Genomic DNA, 22,974 nt, shown 5'->3' with positions numbered 1-22,974 from the left:
AGTAATAACTTTAGAACAAAAGTTGTATCATGACACTTCTACTTCAAACTATAATGCCGCTTAGGTCTCTCCTCACTGGGGACTCAATATATTGGAAAAGTTTTGGGTAAGCAATGTGAAGCACTTTCCCACACGCCATTTTGTCAATGATTCTATTTCCATCTTGGCCGCACCCTTTCCTTGTCTACCTTCTTCAGTGTGAGCAGCTCCAATCTCTCTTCTCCCTTCAGGATGGATTTATTAATTAACAGGTGTAAATATTTTAATTCTATTCGCAGTGGAGTTTCTCCCAAAGGGATCCTCCAAGGAATGTTTGGTTCTCACTGGGTCAAACAAGAAAGGGAGAGGCTTACTAGAAGCTTAGAAACTGTCAACTGCCCTATGTTCCAATAATATTGAAAGAAGTTAGCCAGCTTGCTTTAGGCAGACAGTAAGGGAAGGGTCCCCTAGAATCTGTGACCTGTCCTACAAGTGTTTATACCAGATGTTTTGCACAGATAAGGGAGCTTGCCTAAGCATGCCTGCATTGGAAAATTCCATTCCTTAACACAAGTGCAGTAAGGGAAACAAATCAATATGGAGCGGCTCAGTCTAAGGGCCCGCATGCGCATTGAAAGGACGGGGTAGCACCTCAGGAATTCATGCCTTAAGCTGGGATATTTAACTGTGAAGGAGGCAACCGGCTTTCAGGACCCCTCTCTTTGCTGAGAGCTTTCCTTTTGCTTAATAAGTTCTACTCTGCTCACTCTCTTGGTTCGGCGCACCTAATTTTTCCTGGTTGTGAGAAAAGAAGCCAGACCTAGCTGAGCTAAGGAGCAAAAATCCTGCATTAATATAAATATCCCTATCTGGGAGAATTTATTCAGTTTGTGGCATGGAAGTGATGGCTGCCCTGGGGTAGGGGTTGGTTGGTCAGGAGGAAGTAGCAGGTCTTCTTGGTATGTAGGATGTAGGGTACACATCAGTAGTGTCATGTTCTCTCACTTGAGCACTGACTCTTCGTGCTGCAAGTATATTCATCTCCGTAAACTGGACTCCTTTAGGTTAAATGGGCTTAAAGACAAATTGTGACCAAAAAAAGAAATAATCTATATAAAATATATATAATAAATATATGTAATTATACATAATTTTACATGAACAAATATATCCTAACTTTTCTGAAACTCCCTCTGTTATGACAATATAATTTATCTTTGCCTTAAGCCCTCTTATTTTAAAAATAAACTTTTTAAAGGAAAAAAATGCACTCCACCTGCCCAGCTCTCCTTGGATTCTTTTTATCAGCTCTGTATGGTCATTCCCCAATCTTCTGCATGCTTTGATACCAGCTTGTGTTTGGGACACTCAGAGGATTGCCCTCTCTTTATTATGCAATTGGTATGCACTGGAGCAGCCTCTTCAGAATTCTGAAGCTTGGTAGAGGTGAGTGGCTAGTGTGGGAGGACAAAAAGCCCAGCCCCTTTGTCTCCAAGCACAGCTGACAACTCCGCAGGGCAATTTGTTTTTTTTTTGTTTTTTTTTGTTTTTTTTGTTTTTTTTTTTTTTTATTTATTTATTTTTTTATTTTTTTATTTTTTTTATTATTATACTTTAGGGTTTTAGGGTACATGTGCACAATGTGCAGGTTTGTTACATATGTATCCATGTGCCATGTTGATTTCCTGCACCCATTAACTCGTCATTTAGCAATAGGTGTATCTCCCAATACTGTCCCTCCCCCCTCCCCCCACCCCACAACAGTCCCCGGATTGTGATGTTCCCCTTCCTGTGTCCATGAGTTCTCATTGTTCAATTCCCACCTATGAGAGAGAACATGCGGTGTTTGGTTTTTCGTCCTTGCGATAGTTTACTGAGAATGATGTTCTCCAGTTTCATCCATGTCCCTACAAAGGACACGAACTCATCATTTTTTATGGCTGCATAGTATTCCATGGTATATATATGCCACATTTTCTTAATCCAGTCTATCGTTGTTGGACATTTGGGTTGGTTCCAACTCTTTGCTATTGTGAATAGTGCCGCAATAAACATACGTGTGCATGTGTCTTTATAGCAGCATGATTTATAGTCCTTTGGGTATATACCCAGTAATGGGATGGCTGGGTCAAATGGTATTTCTAGTTCGAGATCCCTGAGGAATCGCCACACTGACTTCCACAATGGGTGAACTAGTTTACAGTCCCACCAACAGTGTAAAAGTGTTCCTATTTCTCCACATCCTCTCCAGCACCTGTTGTTTCCCGATTTTTTAATGATGGCCATTCTAACTGGTGTGAGATGGTATCTCACTGTGGTTTTGATTTGCATTTCTCTGATGGCCAGTGATGATGAGCATTTCTTCATGTGTTTTTTGGCTGCATAAATGTCTTCTTTTGAGAAGTGTCTGTTCATGTCCTCTGCCCACTTTTTGATGGGGTTGTTTGTTTTTTTCTTGTAAATTTGTTTGAGTTCATTGTAGATTCTGGATATTAGCCCTTTGTCAGATGAGTAGGTTGCAAAAATTTTCTCCCATTCTGTAGGTTGCCTGTTCATTCTGATGATAGTTTCTTTTGCTGTGCAGAAGCTCTGTAGTTTAATGAGATCCCATTTGTCGATTTTGGCTTTTGTTGCCATTGCTTTTGGTGTTTTAGACATGAAGTCCTTGCCCACGCCTATGTCCTGAATGGTATCGCCTAGGTTTTCTTGTAGGATTTTAATGGTTTTAGGTCTAACATATAAGTCTTTAATCCATCTTGAATTAATTTTTGTATAAGGTGTAAGGAAGGGATCCAGTTGCAGCTTTCTACATATGGCTAGCCAGTTTTCCCAGCACCATTTATTAAATAGGGAATCCTTTCCCCATTTCTTGTTTTTGTCAGGTTTGTCAAAGATCAGATAGTTGTAGCTATGTGGCATCATTTCTGAGGGCTCTGTTCTGTTCCATTGATCTATGTCTCTGTTGTGGTACCAGTACCATGCTGTTTTGGTTACTGTAGCCTTGTAGTATAGTTTAAAGTCAGGTAGCGTGATGCCTCCAGCTTTGTTCTTTTGGCTTAGGATTGACTTGGCGATGCGGGCTCTTTTTTGGTTCCATATGAACTTTAAAGTAGTTTTTTCCAATTCTGTGAAGAAAGTCATTGGTAGCTTGATGGGGATGGCATTGAATCTATAAATTACCTTGGGCAATATGGCCATTTTCACGATATTGATTCTTCCAACCCATGAGCATGGAATGTTCTTCCATTTGTTTGTATCCTCTTTTATTTCATTGAGCAGTGGTTTGTAGTTCTCCTTGAAGAGGTCCTTCACATCCCTTGTAAGTTGGATTCCTAGGTATTTTATTCTCTTTGAAGCAATTGTGAATGGGAGTTCACTCATGATTTGGCTCTCTGTTTGTCTGTTATTGGTGTACAAGAATGCTTGTGATTTTTGTACATTAATTTTGTATCCTGAGACTTCGCTGAAGTTGCTAATCAGCTTAAGGAGATTTTGGGCTGAGACAATGGGGTTTTCTAGATATACAATCATGTCATCTGCAAACAGGGACAATTTGACTTCCTCTTTTCCTAATTGAATACCTTTTATTTCCTTCTCCTGCCTGATTGCTCTGGCCAGAACTTCCAGCACTATGTTGAATAGGAGCGGTGAGAGAGGGCATCCCTGTCTTGTGCCAGTTTTCAGAGGGAATGCTTCCAGTTTTTGCCCATTCAGTATGATATTGGCTGTGGGTTTGTCGTAGATAGCTCTTATTATTTTGAGATACGTCCCATCAATACCTAATTTATTGAGAGTTTTTAGCATGAAGGGTTGTTGAATTTTGTCAAAGGCCTTTTCTGCATCTATTGAGATAATCATGTGGTTTTTGTCTTTGGTTCTGTTTATATGCTGGATTACATTTATTGATTTGCGTATGTTGAACCAGCCTTGCATCCCAGGGATGAAGCCCACTTGATCATGGTGGATAAGCTTTTTGATGTGTTGCTGGATTCGGTTTGCCAGTATTTTATTGAGGATTTTTGCATCAATGTTCATCAAGGATATTGGTCTGAAATTCTCTTTTTTGGTTATGTCTCTGCCAGGTTTTGGTATCAGGATGATGCTGGCTTCATAAAATGTGTTAGGGAGGATTCCCTCTTTTTCTATCGATTGGAATAGTTTCAGAAGGAATGGTACCAGTTCCTCCTTGTACCTCTGGTAGAATTCAGCTGTGAATCCATCAGGTCCTGGACTCTTTTTGGTTGGTAAGCTATTGATTATTGCCTCAATTTCAGAACCTGTTATTGGTCTATTCAGAGATTCAACTTCTTCCTGGTTTAGTCTTGGGAGGGTGTATTTGTCGAGGAATTTATCCATTTCTTCTAGATTTTCTAGTTTATTTGCATAGAGGTGTTTGTAGTATTCTCTGATGGTAGATTGTATTTCTGTGGGATCGGTGGTGATATCCCCTTTTTCGTTTTTTATTGCATCTATTTGATTCTTCTCTCTTTTCTTCTTTATTAGTCTTGCTAGCGGTCCATCAATTTTGTTGATCTTTTCAAAAAACCAGCTCCTGGATTCATTAATTTTTTGAAGGGTTTTTTGTGTCTCTATTTCCTTCAGTTCTGCTCTGATTTTAGTTATTTCTAGCCTTCTGCTAGCTTTTGAATGTGTTTGCTCTTGCTTTTCTAGTTCTTTTAATTGTGATGTTAGGGAGTCAATTTTGGATCTTTCCTGCTTTCTCTTGTGGGCATTTAGTGCTATAAATTTCCCTCTACACACTGCTTTGAATGTGTCCCAGAGATTCTGGTATGTTGTGTCTTTGTTCTCGTTGGTTTCAAAGAACATCTTTATTTCTGCCTTCATTTCATTATGTACCCAATAGTCATTCAGGAGCAGGTTGTTCAGTTTCCATGTAGTAGAGCGGTTTTGAGTGAGTTTTTTAATCCTGAGTTCTAGTTTGATTGCACTGTGGTCTGAGAGACAGCCACTGCAAAAACATGCCAAATTGTAAAGACCATCGAGACTAGGAAGAAACTATAGCAACTAACGAGCAAAATAACCAACTAACATCATAATGACAGGATCAGATTCACACATAACAATATTAACGTTAAATGTAAATGGGCTAAATGCTCCAATCAAAAGACACAGACTGGCAAACTGGATAAGGAGTCAGGACCCATCAGTGTGCTGTATTCAGGAAACCCATCTCACGTGCAGAGACACACATAGACTCAAAATAAAGGGATGGAGGAAGATCTATCAAGCAACTGGAAAACAAAAAAAGGCAGGGGTTGCAATCCTAGTCTCTGATAAAATAGACTTTAAACCAACAAAGATCAAAAGAGACAAAGAAGGCCATTACATAATGGTAAAGGGATCAATTCAACAAGAAGAGCTAACTATCCTAAATATATATGCACCCAACACAGGAGCACCCAGATTCATAAAGCAAGTCCTGAGTGACCTACAAAGTGACTTAAACTCCCACACAATAATAATGGGAGATTTTAACACCCCACTGTCAGCATTAGACAGATCAACGAGACAGAAAGTTAACAAGGATATCCAGGAATTGAACTCAGCTCTACATAAAGTGGACCTAATAGACATCTACAGAACTCTCCACCCCAAGTCAACAGAATATACATTTTTTTCAGCACCACACCACACCTATTCCAAAATTGACCACATAGTTGGAAGTAAAGCTCTCCTCAGCAAATGTAAAAGAACAGAAGTTGTTTTTTTTTTTTTGAGACGAAGTCTCCGTCTGTCACCCAGGCTGGAGTGCAGTGGTGCGATCTAGGAATTTATGCTCTGAGGATCCCACAGGATCAGGCTGAATCTGGGGAGTCACCTAAAATCATGCCCTGGCTTGGCTTTCCCCTTCCCTATCCTGCTTTTCTCACTCAATTACTGATTTATCTGGGAGCGTCTCCTTAGTAAATCATAGGCACCTGAATCCTTGACTCATCATCTACTTACCTATGATGTGTGAGGAACTTGACATAGGACACTTACTGTTCTCTCTCTCAGATTATTTTTTTTTTTTTTTGTAAAACATTTTTGGGGAAATTGCTTGAATTAAGATTATAAGGAGCCAGATGTAGTGGCTCACGCCTGTAATCCCAGCACTTTGGGAGGCTGAGGTGGGCAGATCAGTTGAGCCCAGCAGTTCAAGACCGGGCTGGGCAACATGGTGAAACCCTGTCTCTACTAAAAATACAAAAATTAGCTCCACATGGTGGCACTCATCTGTAGTCCCAGCTTCTTGGGAGACTGAGGCAGGAGAATCACTTGAACACGGGAGTTGTAGGTTGCAGTGAGCTGAGATCACATCACTGTACTCCAGCCTAGGTGATGGAGCAAGACCATGTCTCAAGAAAAAAAAAAAAAAAAAAAAAAGATTATAGGGGAAAAAACACATATACATATACACACACAGAAACACACACAAAAAACCCTTTCCTCCCCAAACTGACCACTTCTCGGCCATCTCTCACCAGGAAGATGGTGACATGATCAACGCTAGTTTATTAGGAGATATACCTAATGCTAAATGACGAGTTAATGGGTGCAGCAAACCAACATGGCACATGGATACATGTGTAACAAACCTGCACATTGTGCACATGTACCCTAAAACCTAAAGTATAATAATAAAAAAAAAGAAAAGAAAAGAAAAAAAAGAAAAAAAAATCTTAAAGTTATTCTTGTTGACTGAAGTACCACAACTTAGAATCCTGTGGCAACTGCTGGGTTTTTACCTCACTCTCTTCCCAGTTATCACCTAGCCAATTGTTTTCCCTCTCCATAGCCTTCTCCAACTTCTGCTGTGTGTCATTTATCAGATAGAACTTTTTAAAAAACACTTTTCCATCATTTATTTTCAATTTTTTATTGAAATATAACATACATAGAGAAAAAAATGGTATTAATCATAAGTATACAACTCAACAAATACCATCTTCTAGGTCAAGAAATACAACATTACTAGTACCCCAGAAGCACCCGTTTATACTCTCTCTCAACTTATTGATGTGTTCAATTCCATTATATGATTGTTCCACAATATTTCATTTTGAGAGAAGGTAGAGACGAACTCCTTTAGAGACTCATAAATGAATGTATAGATGCTTCGAATTTTCTATTTTTGTAAAGGGAGAGGAGATATAATATGGAAGGGTGTTCGTTGTATGATTGGAAAACATCAAGATATTTTATTTGCCAGAAGAATTCTAGACAATATAAACCCAGAAGTTTTCTATAGGAAAATATTTTTGTTAAAATTTTAATGATAGGTGGAAGAACGTTTCCATTTTTATCTTTCAAGTTTCATACTGCTGAAGGCCAGTTTCAAAAATAAAGAAGAGGTGTGGTTACATCTGATAAGAGAATGGGGGAATATTTGCAGAAGATACAAGATAGAGAATAGGAAGAACTTATAAGGGAAAAAATCAATAGCACACAAATTGCATAATAAATAGAAGGCAAACTGTGTGTTAGGAATGAAAACCCTGTGGGAGACCTTCATTGCAGAACCCACCAATTCTTTCTGCAAATATTTAATGAGTTTTTTCAATGTTGAGGACATTGGTCTAATAGCCAGATATACAGCAGTGAATAAAAAAAGACAAAAATTCCTGTCCACATGGAACTTATATTCTAGTGGAAGACAGAGACTATAAACACACAAATCCTTAAAATATATGTGTCCAGGGTGGTAAGTGCTATGAAGAAAAATAAAGCAGAGGTGTTTGGGCAATTTAAAGTAAGGTGGTAGTGAGGCAAGACCTGGTGGAGAAAATGACATTTGAGTAAAGTCATAAAGGAGGTGAGGGAATAGGCCACATGGACATTTGGCAGGAGAGCATCCAAACAGAGGAAATAAAAAGTGCAAATGCCTTAGGCGAGAGTGTTCCTGTAATGCTGGAGAACAGGAAGAATGCCAATGTGGCTGGAGTCGAGTAAAAAGAGTGAAAACAAGGTTAGAGAGGCTGGAGGTGGAAGAGATGCGACCAAGTAACCCTTGTAGGACTCAGGTTTTACTCTGAATTATATGGGAAGTATTGGAAGATTTTGAGCTGAGAGGTGGCATACTCTGATTGGTTTTTAAAGGGACCATTCAAGTTGTTTTGTTGCAGATAGATTTTGGCGAGGGGCAAGGACAAAAGCAGGAAAACTATTTGGGAAGGTGACCTGGTTTGGATCTGTGTCCGCACCAAATCTCATGTTGCATTGTAATCCCCAGTTGGGGGTGGGGCCTGGTGGGAGGTGACTGGATCACAGGGGCAGAGTTCTCATGAATGATTTAGCATCATCCCCCGCTTGGTACTGTATACTCCCCCTGCCCCCTCCTCCTGCTCCAGCCGTGTGAAGATGCCTCCTTTGGCTTTGCCTTCCACCACGAGTAAAAGCTCCCTGAAGCCTCCCCAGAAGCAGATGCAGCCATGCTTGTATGGCCTGTGGAGCCATGAGCCAATTAAACCTCTTTTCTTACAAATTACCCAGCCTCAGGCATTTCTTTAAAGCAATGTGAGAACAGACTAATACAGATGATATTACAGTCATCTGAGTGAAGGATTATGGTGGCACCGACAAAGTAGAAGCTGGAGGTGGTGAGAGAGGATTTTAGAGACATTTTGAAAACAGAACTGACTGGCTTTGGTGAGAATTAGATTCAGCATGTAAGAGGGAGATGTCAAGAAAGACATCAATGAATAAATCATGTGTTTTGTGTTTAGTTCAATTTAATTTTGCCAACATTTGTTTTCTACTATATGTTATTTACTGTGTATGAGGCACTGTGCTTGCCTCATATACAGTAATTTCTCTTTCCATTTCTCTGGAAAGAGAAGCTGACATATAAATAAATCAATCTGCATATGCTATATTAAGTCTAATAATCAAAGTATACTCAAGTTCTGAAAGTGGGAAGGGGTCAACATTGTCACAGAAATACAGTAAGATGGCAATGGAAATCCTTTGAGAAGAATGATGACTAAGTTGAATACTGTTGGACACCTGAGTATTTTCTTTTCTTTTTCAGGTTATGTGTATATTTTTTCTTTCTTTTTTTAAATTTTACTTTAAGCTCCGGGATACATGTGCAGAACGTGCAGTTTTGTTACATAGGTATATGTGTGCCATGGTGGTTTGCTGCACCTATTGACCCATCCTCTAAGTTCCCTCCCTTTACCCCCCACCCACCAACAGATGCTGGTGTGTGCTGTTCCCCTTCCTGTGTCCATGTGTTCTCCATATTCAACTCCCGCTTGTAATTGAGAACATGTGGTGTTTGGTTTTCTGCTCCTGTGTTAGTTTGCTGAGGATGATGGCTTCCAGCTTCATCTATGTCCCTGCAAAGGACATAATCTCATTTCTTTTTATGGCTGCATAGTATTCCATGGTGTATATGCACCACATTTTCTCTATCCAGTCTATCACTGATGGGCATATGGGTTGGTTCCATGACTTTGCTATTGTAAATAGCGCTGCAGTAAACATATGTGTGCATGTGTCTTTGTAGTAGAATAATTTCTATTCCTTTGGGTGTATACCTGGTAATGGGATTGCTGGGTCAAACCTGAGTGTTTTCTAAGCATTACAAGGGGATGGAGGAATAATATTCTAGGGAGAGGTTACTGCCAGTGTGAAGTTACAGAGGAATGAAACAACATGGTGTGTAGGGAACTAGAAGCAGATTGGATTGGCTGGAATGTGAAGTCCAAGGTGAAGAGAAGCTGGGAGCTGAGTGCAGCATAAGAAAAAAGGACTTACATGCCCTGCTTCAGGCTTAGGCTTTGTTCTAGAGGAGAGCTAGTGAAAGATTTTAAATAAGGGAAAGTTGTGATCATGCTTACACTTTATCAAATATCACTCCAGGGGCCATGTGGAGGTGGATTGGAGAGAGTAGATGAGATGCTAGAAATCCAGTTGGAAGATATTTTAACTATTGCAACAAGAGCTGAGAGCCTGAATTAAGGTGATGGCAGAGGTAGTAGAAAAGAAATAATGAATTTAAAAGATAGAAATAGCAACGCCCAGTTAGTGTTCATGGTTATAGTGAGTAAAGGAGAAGGCAGAGTCTGGGAGGCTAGGAGGATGTAGTCCCCTCAATTAAGTTTAGGGAACTCTTGAAAAGGAGAAGGTCATGGAAGTGGGAGAAAGTGAAGAGATCAATTTTAGCATGTTGAGATGAAGAGCCTAGGAGATAAAGAGGACATCTCCAGGGAGCAGTTGGGTATATGGCCCTGGGAATTAGCAGAGAAGTCTAGCCTTTAGCTATAGATTTAGGAGTCAACAGCATAGAAAGGGTATTTAAAAGAACAGGAGCGCATTTGACTAACGAGGAGGAAGGCTTAAAGTGAAAAGATGGCCAGAAACAGAATCCTCAGGAACATCAACTTCTAAGGAGAGGACACAGGAAGGCAAATCAACAACTGACACTGAGTATGTATGGTCAGAGAGTAAGACCTCAGCCAGACAAAAAGGGGCCTCCAAAGTCATAAGGAAAAGGGAGGGGGTTGTTGAGAGTAGCAAAAACCATGATAAGATCAAGTAAGCTAAGGACTTAGATACATTGTGAATTGGTTATTAGGAGGTCATTGTTGACCAGAGACAGAGCAATTCCAATGATACAATGACAATGTGTGAGATGGGTACAAATCAGATTATAGTGGTTTGATTAGTAGATAGGAGGTGAGAGTGAGAGACACATGTATAGACTATTCTTTCAATGAGCTTGACTGTGAATATGAAAATTCCTTTCCTGCACACAGGTGAGGCTATGCCCAGGCTGACTGGGGACCGGAGTAGATGGAGGGGTCTCTTATCCAAAGCTGTGGCAGATGTTGAAAGCAGGTAAATATTCAGAGCTGAATGTGAAGTGGGAAACTGACTCCAGAATGCCAGGAAGTGGAGTTTGAAAGGATCTCTCCAAAGGCGAGGGGCTGGAGCCAATGTCTGAAGCTGGATTAGGGCACCGAGGATAAGATAGCCAGCTAGAATGTTTGCAGGCAGCTACTCAAGAAGAATGAGGAGGGCAGGGGATGGTGTGTGCTCTTTGGCCTGTCGTTCAAGGGATCAATCAGGGATGCTGGTTCTGTGAGGGAGGGAGTAAAACTAATAAATTGAGAGAATGGGGAGGGGTTAAGGCCTAGCTTCAGAGTCTTAGGACAGACACAGTAGAAGTAGGGCAGTTTGAGAGCTAAAAAACTAGCAGCTGATGGTTTTATATTTACATATATAAATCTTTACATAGATTTCTGAGAGAAAGGGGTCCCAGCTGATAAAGTCTGGGACATAGTCATGGCAGTGGACCACAGGATGGGGTAAAAAGATGCAGGTGCTCAGAACTGAGGAGGCTAAGGTTCTGAGATGCTGCAGTGCTGGTGGAATTTTCCCCGTGGGCACTGAAGTCACCCAGATGATGGCAGACGTTGGATTTGAGAGAAAGAACATCCTCGGTCCCCAATGAACATGGAGGAGTGGCCAGGAAATGGCCACCATTAGTAAGAAGAGGACAGAAAAGCTAGATAGGATAAACTTGAATGCAGGAGAGAATTTTGTGCAAGAGTGTAGGTGCAGTGGTGGCAGTGGGCATTGGGAAGAATATCTCTAACTCCTCCTGAATGTGGAGTTTTGAATTTGGGAGGGCTGCAAAGGAGGTGATATTCTTGAGGCAGAGATAGGATCCATTTCAGTGAGAACAGGTGAGAAGACAAGATCATCTTTACCATGTACATGTAAAAACTATATGCTCCCAGAGACTAAGGATAATCTTTTATTTTCAGTCAGGACTATTGAATTAAGGGTTTCCAGGGAATCACAAAAGACGGTTGTACTGAGCGGGTAGTATTTAATATGATCAGATCTTAAATAAGAAGCCATAAACATGAACATTTAAAATCAAATATATAATAAATAATTATTAAGTTATAAACTACATAGTTCATATTAGCTAAATTCTCAGATGCAAATGTAAATACAACAGAGCAATAATATAGAATAATAATGCTACAGTTTTATAGAAGTGTCCCAAGAAGACACTTTGAACAAAAATAATAAAGATCGTGATTAATTTTCCCTGAACTCTCATGACCTACAGTAATGTTTCCTTTTCTCCCTTCCTTCCTTCCTTTTTTTTCTTGGAATATGTCCCTTGTTCCTGCAGTAAGTGTTGCTACAAATGTGATTGAAATAATATTGAGCAACTGAACATCAGACTCAGTAGAAAGTTTTACTCAGAAGTATGATCAGATGTTTCTGTAAGAATACCCAGAACTTTAGAGACTCACAGACATTTAAAGCTTTAAAAAAGAAAGAATAGACATTAGAGATTGAGTCCAGCACTCTCATTCTACAGATAAAGAAATGGAAACCCAAAGAGTTTAAACAATGACCACTATTTCATAGTCAACAAAATTTCACATCTCCTGTATTACTGCCCATAGATGAACACTTATATTTATGGGTTATCTTTATATTCCTTTTAAGAACTGGCCATCTTGAATATAGAGCAGTGAAGATGGAGATGTTCAAGTCTTACTGCTTCATCTTGTTTATTCCAATGCATTGCCTTTCCTGGAGTGCTGGTGGGTTTAACTCTGGTTAAACAGCAGAGTTTATCTGGGTGTTTAAACTCTGTTTAATGAAGGCTCTTAGCCAAACCTCACTAAATTATTTTTACTTTTAAGATACAGACCCTGATCAAAATAATTGGAACAGAAATTTTTAACAATAAACATGCCAAAAGAAATACATTATTTTAAATATAAAATACAATATCCAAGAAGTTAGTAGCTATAAATTCAGAAGCAAGAAATACAGATTCCGTCTTTCTCACTGTCTTTGTGCCTGCTTCCACATTTTGTCACAACAACCCGGGCTGGCGTATTTGAAACTGATGCACATTTTAGATATATATTATCATCATCAGGCGCATAATTCCTTTGTAATACATATTCTAAAACGTTAAAACAGAGTACCTTGTTTCTGATGATAAAACTTTTTTTTCTTTTTTCTGAGTCTACTTGCTGATGATAAAACATTTCATTGAGATTTGATTAAATAATTCTCAGTATATCTTTTAGAACTGTAAGTTAAGTCTGTATTTGTTTTAAGCACATAATTTTTCTTCTCAGAGCATAAAGCATTTCTCATCCCACATCCTCTTGCATACTCACAACTATTTTAACAATAAGAGATTCTCAAATAGCTTATACCATTCTAGCGAACATTTAATTTTTCTAGAGTTTTTAACTTCATGTTTAAACAAGCTGTGCTGGAGTTGATATGAAATGGCAGGTAGAGTAGGTTGCTTGTTTTTACTACCCAAGTTTGAAAGATTGGAATGCTTATGCGAAAGTCTGTTTTCAACTTGGACAGGAGTCCTGGCCTCTTGATTTGCCTCCAGATTTTTAAATTATATAGGTGATTGAATTTGTCTTATCCAAAGTATAGTAACTATAAATGTCCAAAATGTTAAACATGTTTTGAAATTTTGTCAAAGCAGAAGTTTCATTTTAAAAAGAAGGAAGAACAGAAACGAAGGAAGAAAGAAGGAGACAAATACTTGGAGTTATTAGCTCGCTCATAATATGATCATTATAACAGTTTGAGAAGAGAGCTACAATACTTTTTAAACTATGTTTGGTTCCAGAAGACAACCTGGCATATGTCCCTGTATAGGTTTAAATTGCCATTTCCACAAGCTTAAAATGTTAGCTTATAAGGGGACTGGGGGCTGGAGGAAGGTAATATTAAATCCACTTCTTAATACTCTATTGCCACTGACTAAAAGTCTATTCCATAAATACATTCATATCTATAGTATTTAAATATTTTTATAAACCCCAATAAAGAAATAAGGCTTTTATAGCCATCTAGTATCCCCCAGTGCATAAATAAATTACATATTTATATGTTAGACATTCTGAGATTTAAAAAACTATTCAGATATAAGTTTTTAAACACCAGTTTTCATTTCCTTAAAAGAATAAAGATGTCAACTTTTCATTTTGCTTTTATATATTTTGCTTCTATGCTTCTATATTTTCAGCTGGAATGAAGGTATATATGTTTTAAGTTATGACCATAATAGACCTCATTCTGGTGGTAATCAAGCTCAAGGTTAGTATAAAACCAATAGATGTCAAAACTATATTTTTGGTTAAAAATGTTAACCTTCTCCTTCAACCAAGAAATGTCAAAGTTGGGCAATGAGATAAAGTAAAAACTTCAGAAGTCATAGAAATCAATAACATAGGAAATCAGACTATTGTATAGTGATTATGGGGAAATAATCCTGACTTTGCACACTTATGAGTTTTTTTTTCCCATCGCTAATATATTGTACTCCTCCACTTGGAATACAAAGAAATGAGTTTCACTATTATATTAGAGTATGTAACATAGTGTCCAGCTGCAAGTTAGATCCTCAGGAATCTTCACTTCCGTGTGTTCTAGAGGACAGATGCTGATGAATCATCTGTGGAAATAGTATACCATGAGTAACTAAGAAGCAAATCTGGATAGGTAAAGATGAAGCAGAAAATCAAATGAAACTTAAGGTAGATACCTTTTGGAGAAGTGATTTGAATCTTTCTAGGAATTCTTTGGGTGGTTTTTTCTCATAAGAATCACATGAAGGGCATGTCTAGAAATCAATGAAAAAGTAACAGTCTTCTTTAAAATTTTTTTCATAATAAAATGTTTCTTAAACTTTTTTTCATTAAAAACATAAATTATGTTCACTGAAAAACATTCGAGAAGTACATAAAACTGTTTGGAAAGTAACAATGGAAAAAGTCCTTGTAATCCCATTCCCAGAGATAGGAATCCCACTGCAATGTTTTAATGTATATTCTCTCTGTGTTTTGGGTATTTTTAATTATTATTGTGCATTTACATTATTTATACCAGTTGATGATTTGCTTTTTTTTTTTTTCACACTTAACATATCACAGGATTTCCTAAGTGTTAAATAGTCTTCAAAAATATGACATGTAGTGGTTGTTCTGTATTCCAACATACTATTACTATTTTTGGACCCAAAGGTTGCATCTAACTCTTTTTTTTTTTTTTTTTTTTTTTTTTGAGACAGTCTTGCTCTGTCACGCTGGAGTGCAGTGGCGCGATCTCCACTCACTGCAACTTCCACCAATTCAAGCAATTATCCTGCTTTAGCCTCCCAAGTAGCTGGGATTACAGGCACGCACGACCATGCCTGGCTAATTTTTGTATTTTTAGTAGAGACGGGGTTTCACCATGTTGGCCAGGCTGGCCTCAAACTCCTGATCTCAGGTGATCCGCCTGCCTCAGCCTCCCAAAGTACTGGGAATACCGGCATGAGCCACCACACCCAGCCGTATCTAACTTTTTACTTTTGTCTACATTACTCCAAAGAACATCTCTGTAAATAATTTTTCATATATATCTTTGCTTATTTGATATATTCCTAGAAGTAGAATTACTAAATTAAAGGGATAAAAAATTTTAAGGCTTTGATATACATTATAAAGGGTTTTACAAACTCTTTTCACTTGGAGCATTCTTATTATTATAGGGTATTGTTTAAAATGTTTAATTGGAAAAAACAGGATTTCCTTAACTCGCATTTATGTGATTACTAAGGAGATTGAACAGTTTTTCATATATGGATTGCTCACTTACATTTTTAAAAAACTTTCTTAGTTTATGCTCTTTGTCTTTATTCCTATTTAGATACCAAACACCAAGCCATTGCTTGGTAGTTAGCATCTCAATGCCAGTGTGATGTTGTAGTGAGAGCATTTCACTAAAAGGTAGTAGTTATATGTTCTATTTCTCATTCTGACACTGTGTATGGAACTTGGGGCTAGTGACTTAACTCCTTTGTAGATCTCACTTTCCTCATCTATAAGATGAACATGCTTAACTGGAGAGTTCTAAGTTTGGCTCCAAAGCTACCACTTCATGAGTTTCAAAAATATGTTCCGCTCCTTTCTTTCTGAGGAAAGATTTAGAGGGATATTTTTCACATGGTCACCAGGCCAAGCAATCAAAGGAAATAAGAATAATTTTGATAATATAATTAAGATTTCATTTGAATCACATGTGGAATTTTTTTGGAGGCGAAAGAACTAATTTAAAAAATTTGAGGCTGGGTGCGATGGCTAACACCTGTAATCCCAGCACTTTGGGAGGCCGAGGCGGGCAGATCACCTGAGGTCAGGAGTTCGAGACCAGCCTGACCAACATGGCGAAACCCCAGCACTACTAAAAATAGAAAAATAAGCCAGGCATGATGGTGTGTGCCTGTAGTTCCAGCTACTTGGGAGGCTGAGGCAGGAGAATCGCTTGAACCGGGAGGCGGAAGCTGCAGTGAGCCAAGACCTTGCCACTGCACTCCAGCATGGGCGACAGACTGAGACTCCGTCTCAAGAAAAAAAATTTTTTTTGAGAGTAATTTATTTTATGTATTTTCCCACTGGCTTTAATCTTTGAATTACTCATGTTCTTGAGTATCTGCATTGCTCATGAGTTGGCATATACAAGAGGATCTCAGGGCTCCTAAAAGCTAGGGACTGTTAAAATTCCCCTGCCAAGTAATGAGGCCTGCCTATTTCAATTCAATACTGACTCTGCTAATGTACAGGATAGTAATATGATTTAAGAGAGGAGGCAAAGTTTAAGATTTGCTCTAGTCTCTTGTAGGCTCTTTTCTTGTTAGAAAGCTAGGATCTAGCTCCTGTTAATAAGAATGCAAGTTATCTGTGACCATATGAGAGGAAATAGTCCTTAACTCCAAAATCACAGGTGGATTCTCTGCCTAATGACTTCCTCACCTTGAGAAGCTATATTAACATATTCCAGCTACCAAGGACTACTAGGAAATTATAATTGGGTTTTTGAATACTTTCAAGTCTGTGGGCTTAAAAGAGTGACCCTACTTCTTAAAATGCACCATGTATAGGCTGGGCACAGTGGCTCACGCCTGTAATCCCCACACTTTGGAGGCCAAGGTGGGCGGATCATGGGGTCAGGAGATAGAGACCATCCTGGCTAACATGGTGAAACCCTGTCTCTACTAAAAATACAAAAACAAAATTAGCCGGGCATGGTGGCGGGCACCTGTAGTCCCAGCTACTCAGGAGGCTGAGGTGGGAGGAGAATGGCGTGAAACCAGGAGGTGGATCTTGCGGTGAGCAGAGATCATGCCACTGCACCCCAGCCTGGGTGACAGAGCAAGACTCCATCTTAAAAAAAAAATGCAGCATGTATAATAAGGCATAACTATAGGTAAGGAAGACACCAGCAGCTCTGGCTACAGGTGTGCGTGTGTGTTTATGTAATGCAAGATATATAGTTTATAAGTACAAATAAGAGAGATGACAAATGCCAATCTTACTAGTCTGTGTTTCTGTCTTCTCCCTGCATTTGTGGAAGGTAGTTTCCTCTTCAGCTTTTTAATTGATACATTGATTATCCTTTCATTGTTTCCTGTATTTGCTGACTTTAGTTGGGCCTTCTGAAAACAGGAAAAAGCTGACCATTCACAGTTTGTCTGAAAGATAAACAATTTGTATATATGTTAACAAACATTATTCAGAAAGTAAAAGATAGCTTTCCCAATCCTCTATTTCTATCTCTTCTGCAATGTCGTGCATTACATCGTTTCAACAGATGAGTGAGGTATGATTTCACCTCCTACTTAATCTTTCGGATGGGAAAAAGGGACAATCCCCTGCCTCGCAGATAAGAAAGAAAGGAGCCTCACTTCTTCACAATGCTTTATTCCTGATGCTATACAGAGGACCATTCTGATGTCTAGGTGGTGGACAAGACCTTTGTGTTTTATAAGGGAGAGTTCGGTTTAGGAACACATTTGCTGAATTATGAGGCTCTAAAACTTACACTGTGACTAGTGGCAGCTTTGGGTAAATTATGTTATAGTCTGATGAAGAATATTTTTCATTTGTTTGTGGTTTCTATAATGTATCTATCATGACATGTCTTAAGCAGCATTTTATTCTGTACAGCGCCAGGCATAGTGTCTTGCCAGTTAATGATCAACGTATATTTGTGAAGTTAACAGATGAAGAAAATGAATTAAAGCCCCTCCTTTGGAGAAAGGAGGTGGGTACCTCCCTCTGATAGCATATTTTACATCTAAGATTCAATATACTTGCCATAGATCACACATGACTTTTCTAAAACCCTTTTCATACTCCCAGCTCAGTTAGGGTAGGATTCTGCCTGAATCAAGCAGTTAAGGAACAGTTTGAGGCTTGCCCAACCAATGAGAGGGAAGGTCATTTCTTAGAAGGTAAGAATAGGGTCTCAGAGAATGGAGGAGTGGACAAAATAAGCATCAAACATTTATCTCTTGGTTTGGAAAAATAACTAATGACTAACAAGCCAAAAGCTTAGCAATCAAACTGGAAAGGAAATGGAATTTACTGGAAGAACCAAATATATACTGACTTGTTGAAAAATTTTAATGCTGATCCAAAAGCTTATATCCAGGTTACTTGTATCCAACTTACTTTTTTCTTTCAGCAAACGTGTGTATGTGATGCTATTTTCCCCCTGAAGTTGCTATATTTTCATTTCACAAATGCATATGGAAGCTACTAGCTTATAACCAGAAGCCTCAATCCCTCCCAGTCCCTACAAAGGCGGCCTATACATAACAATATTACCTGAATCTTCTTATGGACAATCAGCTGAACACAGCATCTGGCCTGCTTTGCATTTTCCAACCCATATGCTTACCCAATATGAATGTTGATTAATAACATGCATCTCTAAGACACAAACCTACCAGATTTGCTTTGCATATATAGCCACAAGCCGACAAGCAGCTTATCTGGTTTCCTTATATCAAGGCAGATTGCCTCTCATAAGGGCAAGGTGGTGTCCTTTCCATATGTTTGCCAAAATGCTTATTTAATAGAAACTATTTATAAATGTTCAATATAGCACTTTTTTTCCTTGAAAACCACATGTTCATGTTTGTTGAAGTTTTTTCTTTTCTCTTCTTTTTGACCACAACCGGCTTAACTTACTGGAAAAAATAATATTCATATTTAAAGAGGTAAATTTTCCAGCTGAAACTGAAAATACTGACTGCTTCATCCGTGATGATCTGAAAAACCAGCATTTCTCACAGAGGCTCATTTTGCTGAGTTAACATTTACATGTGTATGCTGAAAGAAAATTAGGTTCCAAAGAAGTAGAGGGGCCCTGCCAGCCAAATGAACTCCCTTGAGATAATATTGCCAGGAATGGTCAGTACCAGTACTCAAAGCATTGAAATTGTAAAACTACAATTTCAGTTGTAAAAACAACTGAAAATCTTTTCTGAAAGTCTTTGAATGGCACCTGGACAATGACGCCCATATTGATGGGGCTGTGCTTCCTCTCCCACCCTTCCTTGTTTACCTGTGTTAACAGACAATGGGGTTTTGTTTTCTTTTGTTCTGCAGGCAGCAGAGCTGTGTCTGGCAATATGTGGTCCAGGATAAATAACTGCCGGAATTGGCTTTATATGCACATCAAAGGTAGCCTCAAAAGAGGAAAAGAAGTGGAGGGCTGTCACCACTAAACTGCCTTAAGGATGTATTGAGAAGGAGAGTGAAAAGATTAACCTTGATTTAGGCAGCCTCAGGTGCCCTATCAGTCAGGAGTCTACAGGATGCCCAAGTCCATATTTAGCACCGTCTGGAAGCATGAACGTTGCTTTCCTTTGCTATGCCTTGGTGACAACAGACTCCAAAGGCAAGGCTTTGTTTCCCTCATGCTTTAACATATGAGAACATGAGGAGTTTTCTGCTCCTACATTAGTTTTGCAGACTAGAAGGAGCGGTAGTGAAGTCAAAAGCAAGAATTAACAAACCATTCCTCTTCAGCCAAAGAACAAGTGCTGCTTTTGCCAGGAGTCACACTTGGCTTTGTTGTTTTGCAATTATATTTTTGAAATTTTTTACCGCCTTAGGGCTTTTTTTTTTTCTTTTGTAGAAACAGGATGTCTCACTGTTTTGCCCAGGTTGTTCTCAAACTCTTGACCTCAAGCAATCTTCCAACCTTGGCTTCCCAAAGGGTTTACAGGCATTGGGATTACAGGCAGGAGCCACATCACCCAGCTGAGGCCTATTTTTACATTTTTTTCCTTTTGCAGAGAAAGCCCTGGCCATTCACACTAAAAAGTCTTGCTAATTGGGCAAGACTACCTTTGTCCTGGCCGGGCGCGGTGGCTCATGCCTGTCATCCCAGCACTTTGGGGGGCCAACGCAGGTGGATCACAAGGTCAAGAGATTGAGACCATCCTGGCCAACATGGTGAAACCCCATCTCTACTAAAAAATACAAAAATTAGCTGGGTGTGGTGGCATGTGCCTGTAGTCCCAGCTACTCGGGAGGCTGAGGCAGGAGAATCGTTTGAACCTGGGAGGCGGAGGTTGCAGTGAGCCGAGATCGTGCCACTGCACTCCAGCCTGGCAACAGAGCGAGACTGCATCTCAAAAAAAAAAAAAAAAAAAAGAAAGATGACCTTTGTCCTACACACAAACTAGGTTTATATTAGGGTTTCTCCACGGTGATATACTGACAGTTGGGGCTAGATAATTCTTTGTTGTCAGTGCTGTCTTGTGCATTCTAGAATGTTTAGTACCTGGCTTCTACCTACTAGATGCCAGTAGCACCCTCATTTTTACCTCCAAGTGTGACAACCAGAAATTTTTCCAGCCAATGCCAAATGTTTTCTGGGGTACAAAAATCAACACCAGTTGAGAACCACTGGTTATATGATTAGACAGAAAGAAAAAGATAAAAAGAAAGATGCCTGGCTAGGCCAATTAGAGATCTTAGATAATTACCATATGCATGCAACATTAGATGGTTTTATTTTCATTAAACTTTTAAATCTTCTAAAATCTCTTACCGACCCTACTTTGAAGCTAGCTTGATATATAATGCTAATGTGACCTTGAACGATTTCTTTCTTCCTGAGTTTGCCTACTAGTATAGCTCAAAGATCCAAGTTACACTATTACTCACTTATATCATAGCCAGCATTGCTTGATCAGATTATCAGATAGATACAGTATCACTGAGACAAAATCCTCTCATTATGATGTAAGATAAAAAATATCTTTCATTAATAACACATCTAACGGAAGTACCCATTGGACCAGCTCAGGTTAGAAGGTGGAATCTCTTTCCTATTTCTTATTTTGCAAGTTACAGACTACAGCCAGGAAATTCTGGAAAGAACTCTAACCATAACAGTTAAACAAGGTGCATGAGATGCTAGAAATGTATGTTTTGATAATTAGGCACATTGATTAAGAAGTATTTTCAGTTATTGGAAAAGTCTTTCCAATAAGCTGAATGTGCTACTTTCATTTTAGATGCTGCTTATTAGAAAAGGACCTAGTAAATGAGAGTGTTTGGGTTCAGAGCTAGAGAGTGAATTTTAGAGAAAAGCAATAGTTGTGACTCATTCACTTTCTAAACTTTTACACATAGTCATTTACGATAATTGTTTTCTTTGCAATGTATCTTCTTGAGTCTCCCCCTTTGTAGTGTCCTAATTACTGGTAGCACTTTTAGTTATTCTAATTTATGCAATTAAAGGTCTGTGACAATGAAAACATTTCCCCAATTGCATTTATACTCTCAGGGTACCAGACCAGAAGATCAGATCGTAGAAGTTACTGGAGAAAAAGATCAGCGGACAGCACTCTTGAACTACATGCCAGGCCTCTTCTTCCTGGAACTCTAATGGATTTAAATGGCTTAAGAGACGGGATGAATTGTTGAAAATGGTTCTTTCAAAAGACCTCACGGAAGGCCAAAGACAAGACTCACTGAGGCCAAGGTATATGTGAATTATATTCTAAAGGACAGCTTTGATTTCCACACCACCATTTCTCCATGCTGTCCCTGTAATCTAATTCTTTCTTTCTTTCTTTTTTAAGTTTGTTATTAAAAGGTTAATTCTGCTTCCTATTGTATGTATCTATGTTTCTTAGGTAGGATAACAAAGAGGGCTCAAAAGCTTTCATGCCCAAGGGCTCTTAAAGAGTAACTAGCTGTGCATTGTTCAGAAACTGATCAGAGTATAGATTTCATTTCTAGTTTTGTTATTCTGTCTCAGCAATACTACTTAGGAGTACTCTTAGAGATTCTTGAAGATAAACATAGTTTATGAGGAATATAGTATAGCATTTTTTTAGTTGGTTTTTGGTAAATCAATGAATTTAACCAAAATATAAATAAATATTTCATCAATTATTAGACCGCTAAGTTCATTAAAATTCAGTATTCTCCTATATAATCATGCTAATGTCTTTCTTATTGGATTTAAAAACTTATGTCCAGTGTATTTTCAGAAATAAATTCAACTGGTCTTACCTCTACATCTTCTGGAGCTGGCAGAAATTCAGGGACCTAGAGCAAAAGAAAGTTTGTTCTGAGTTATTTTTATAAGCCAAACCCTCCTTTTATATTAACTGAAAAGTATGATTTAGATTTTGTTGTGACAAGTATAGTCTTACCAAGTCATTCACATAATTTTTCAGCTGATCAATGATATCTATAAGTTGACGCATTCTAATCAAGTGGCGATCTTGACCTTGGGAGCTTGATTTGTGGACCAGTGTCCCCAAGAAGATGACCATCAGACAGATGACAATCCTCTCCATGTTGCCAGGACTGGATCTCATAAGTACCAACAGTAGAGCTAGACCTTGGTCTCGTTTTCACTTCAGCTTGACTGAGAACAGGTTGTCAGTTAAGCTACCTATTTATTCATCCTTCAGGGAGAGGTAAAGCCCTCCCATTGCAGCCTGGAAATCTTTGTAAAATGGATGAATGTGAGTAACTCTTTTTTCTTTTCCACTGGCTAGGTATACGTGTGCATGTGCTAATGTGTGGGGGCAGGGATTGATGGAGTCAACGAAATGTGCCCCATCTGCATCTTTGACAGGAAAAAGAGAGAATGGGTGAATTCCAATTTTCAGCATGA

The 22,974-nt window shown here is 38.8% G+C and overlaps 1 protein-coding gene across 1 annotated transcript; it reads right to left on the bottom strand.

The window, feature by feature from the left end:
• Positions 1-11,804: 11,804 nt before the first annotated feature.
• On the bottom strand, positions 11,805-22,727 carry IL21 (interleukin 21). The gene is made up of 5 exons (XM_003271351.4): positions 22,505-22,727; positions 22,362-22,397; positions 17,354-17,509; positions 14,543-14,620; positions 11,805-14,452 (listed from the first exon to the last, which is right to left on the bottom strand). The coding sequence occupies exons 1-5, from the start codon at positions 22,670-22,672 to the stop codon at positions 14,402-14,404; spliced, it is 489 nt and encodes a 162-aa protein (XP_003271399.1). The 5' UTR covers positions 22,673-22,727; the 3' UTR covers positions 11,805-14,401.
• Positions 22,728-22,974: the final 247 nt, after the last annotated feature.

The sequence above is a fragment of the Nomascus leucogenys genome, chromosome 7b (genome assembly GCF_006542625.1).
Source record: "Nomascus leucogenys isolate Asia chromosome 7b, Asia_NLE_v1, whole genome shotgun sequence".
NCBI classification, from domain to species: domain Eukaryota; kingdom Metazoa; phylum Chordata; class Mammalia; order Primates; family Hylobatidae; genus Nomascus; species Nomascus leucogenys.
Note: the sequence above shows the minus strand (reverse complement) of the source record. Positions and strands in the feature narration are given on the sequence as shown.

Excerpts from the sequence above, each read along its gene's own strand:
- IL21 (XM_003271351.4), bottom strand. The coding sequence starts at position 22,672 with ATGAGATCCAGTCCTGGCAACATGGAGAGGATTGTCATCTGTCTGATG. Across the intron at positions 17,510-22,361 it reads CAGCTCCAGAAGATGTAGAG|ACAAACTGTGAATGGTCAGC; the intron begins GTAAGACCAGTT and ends TTTATCTTTCAG. Across the intron at positions 14,621-17,353 it reads GAAGACAGAAACACAGACTA|ACATGCCCTTCATGTGATTC; the intron begins GTAAGATTGGCA and ends ATTGATTTCTAG.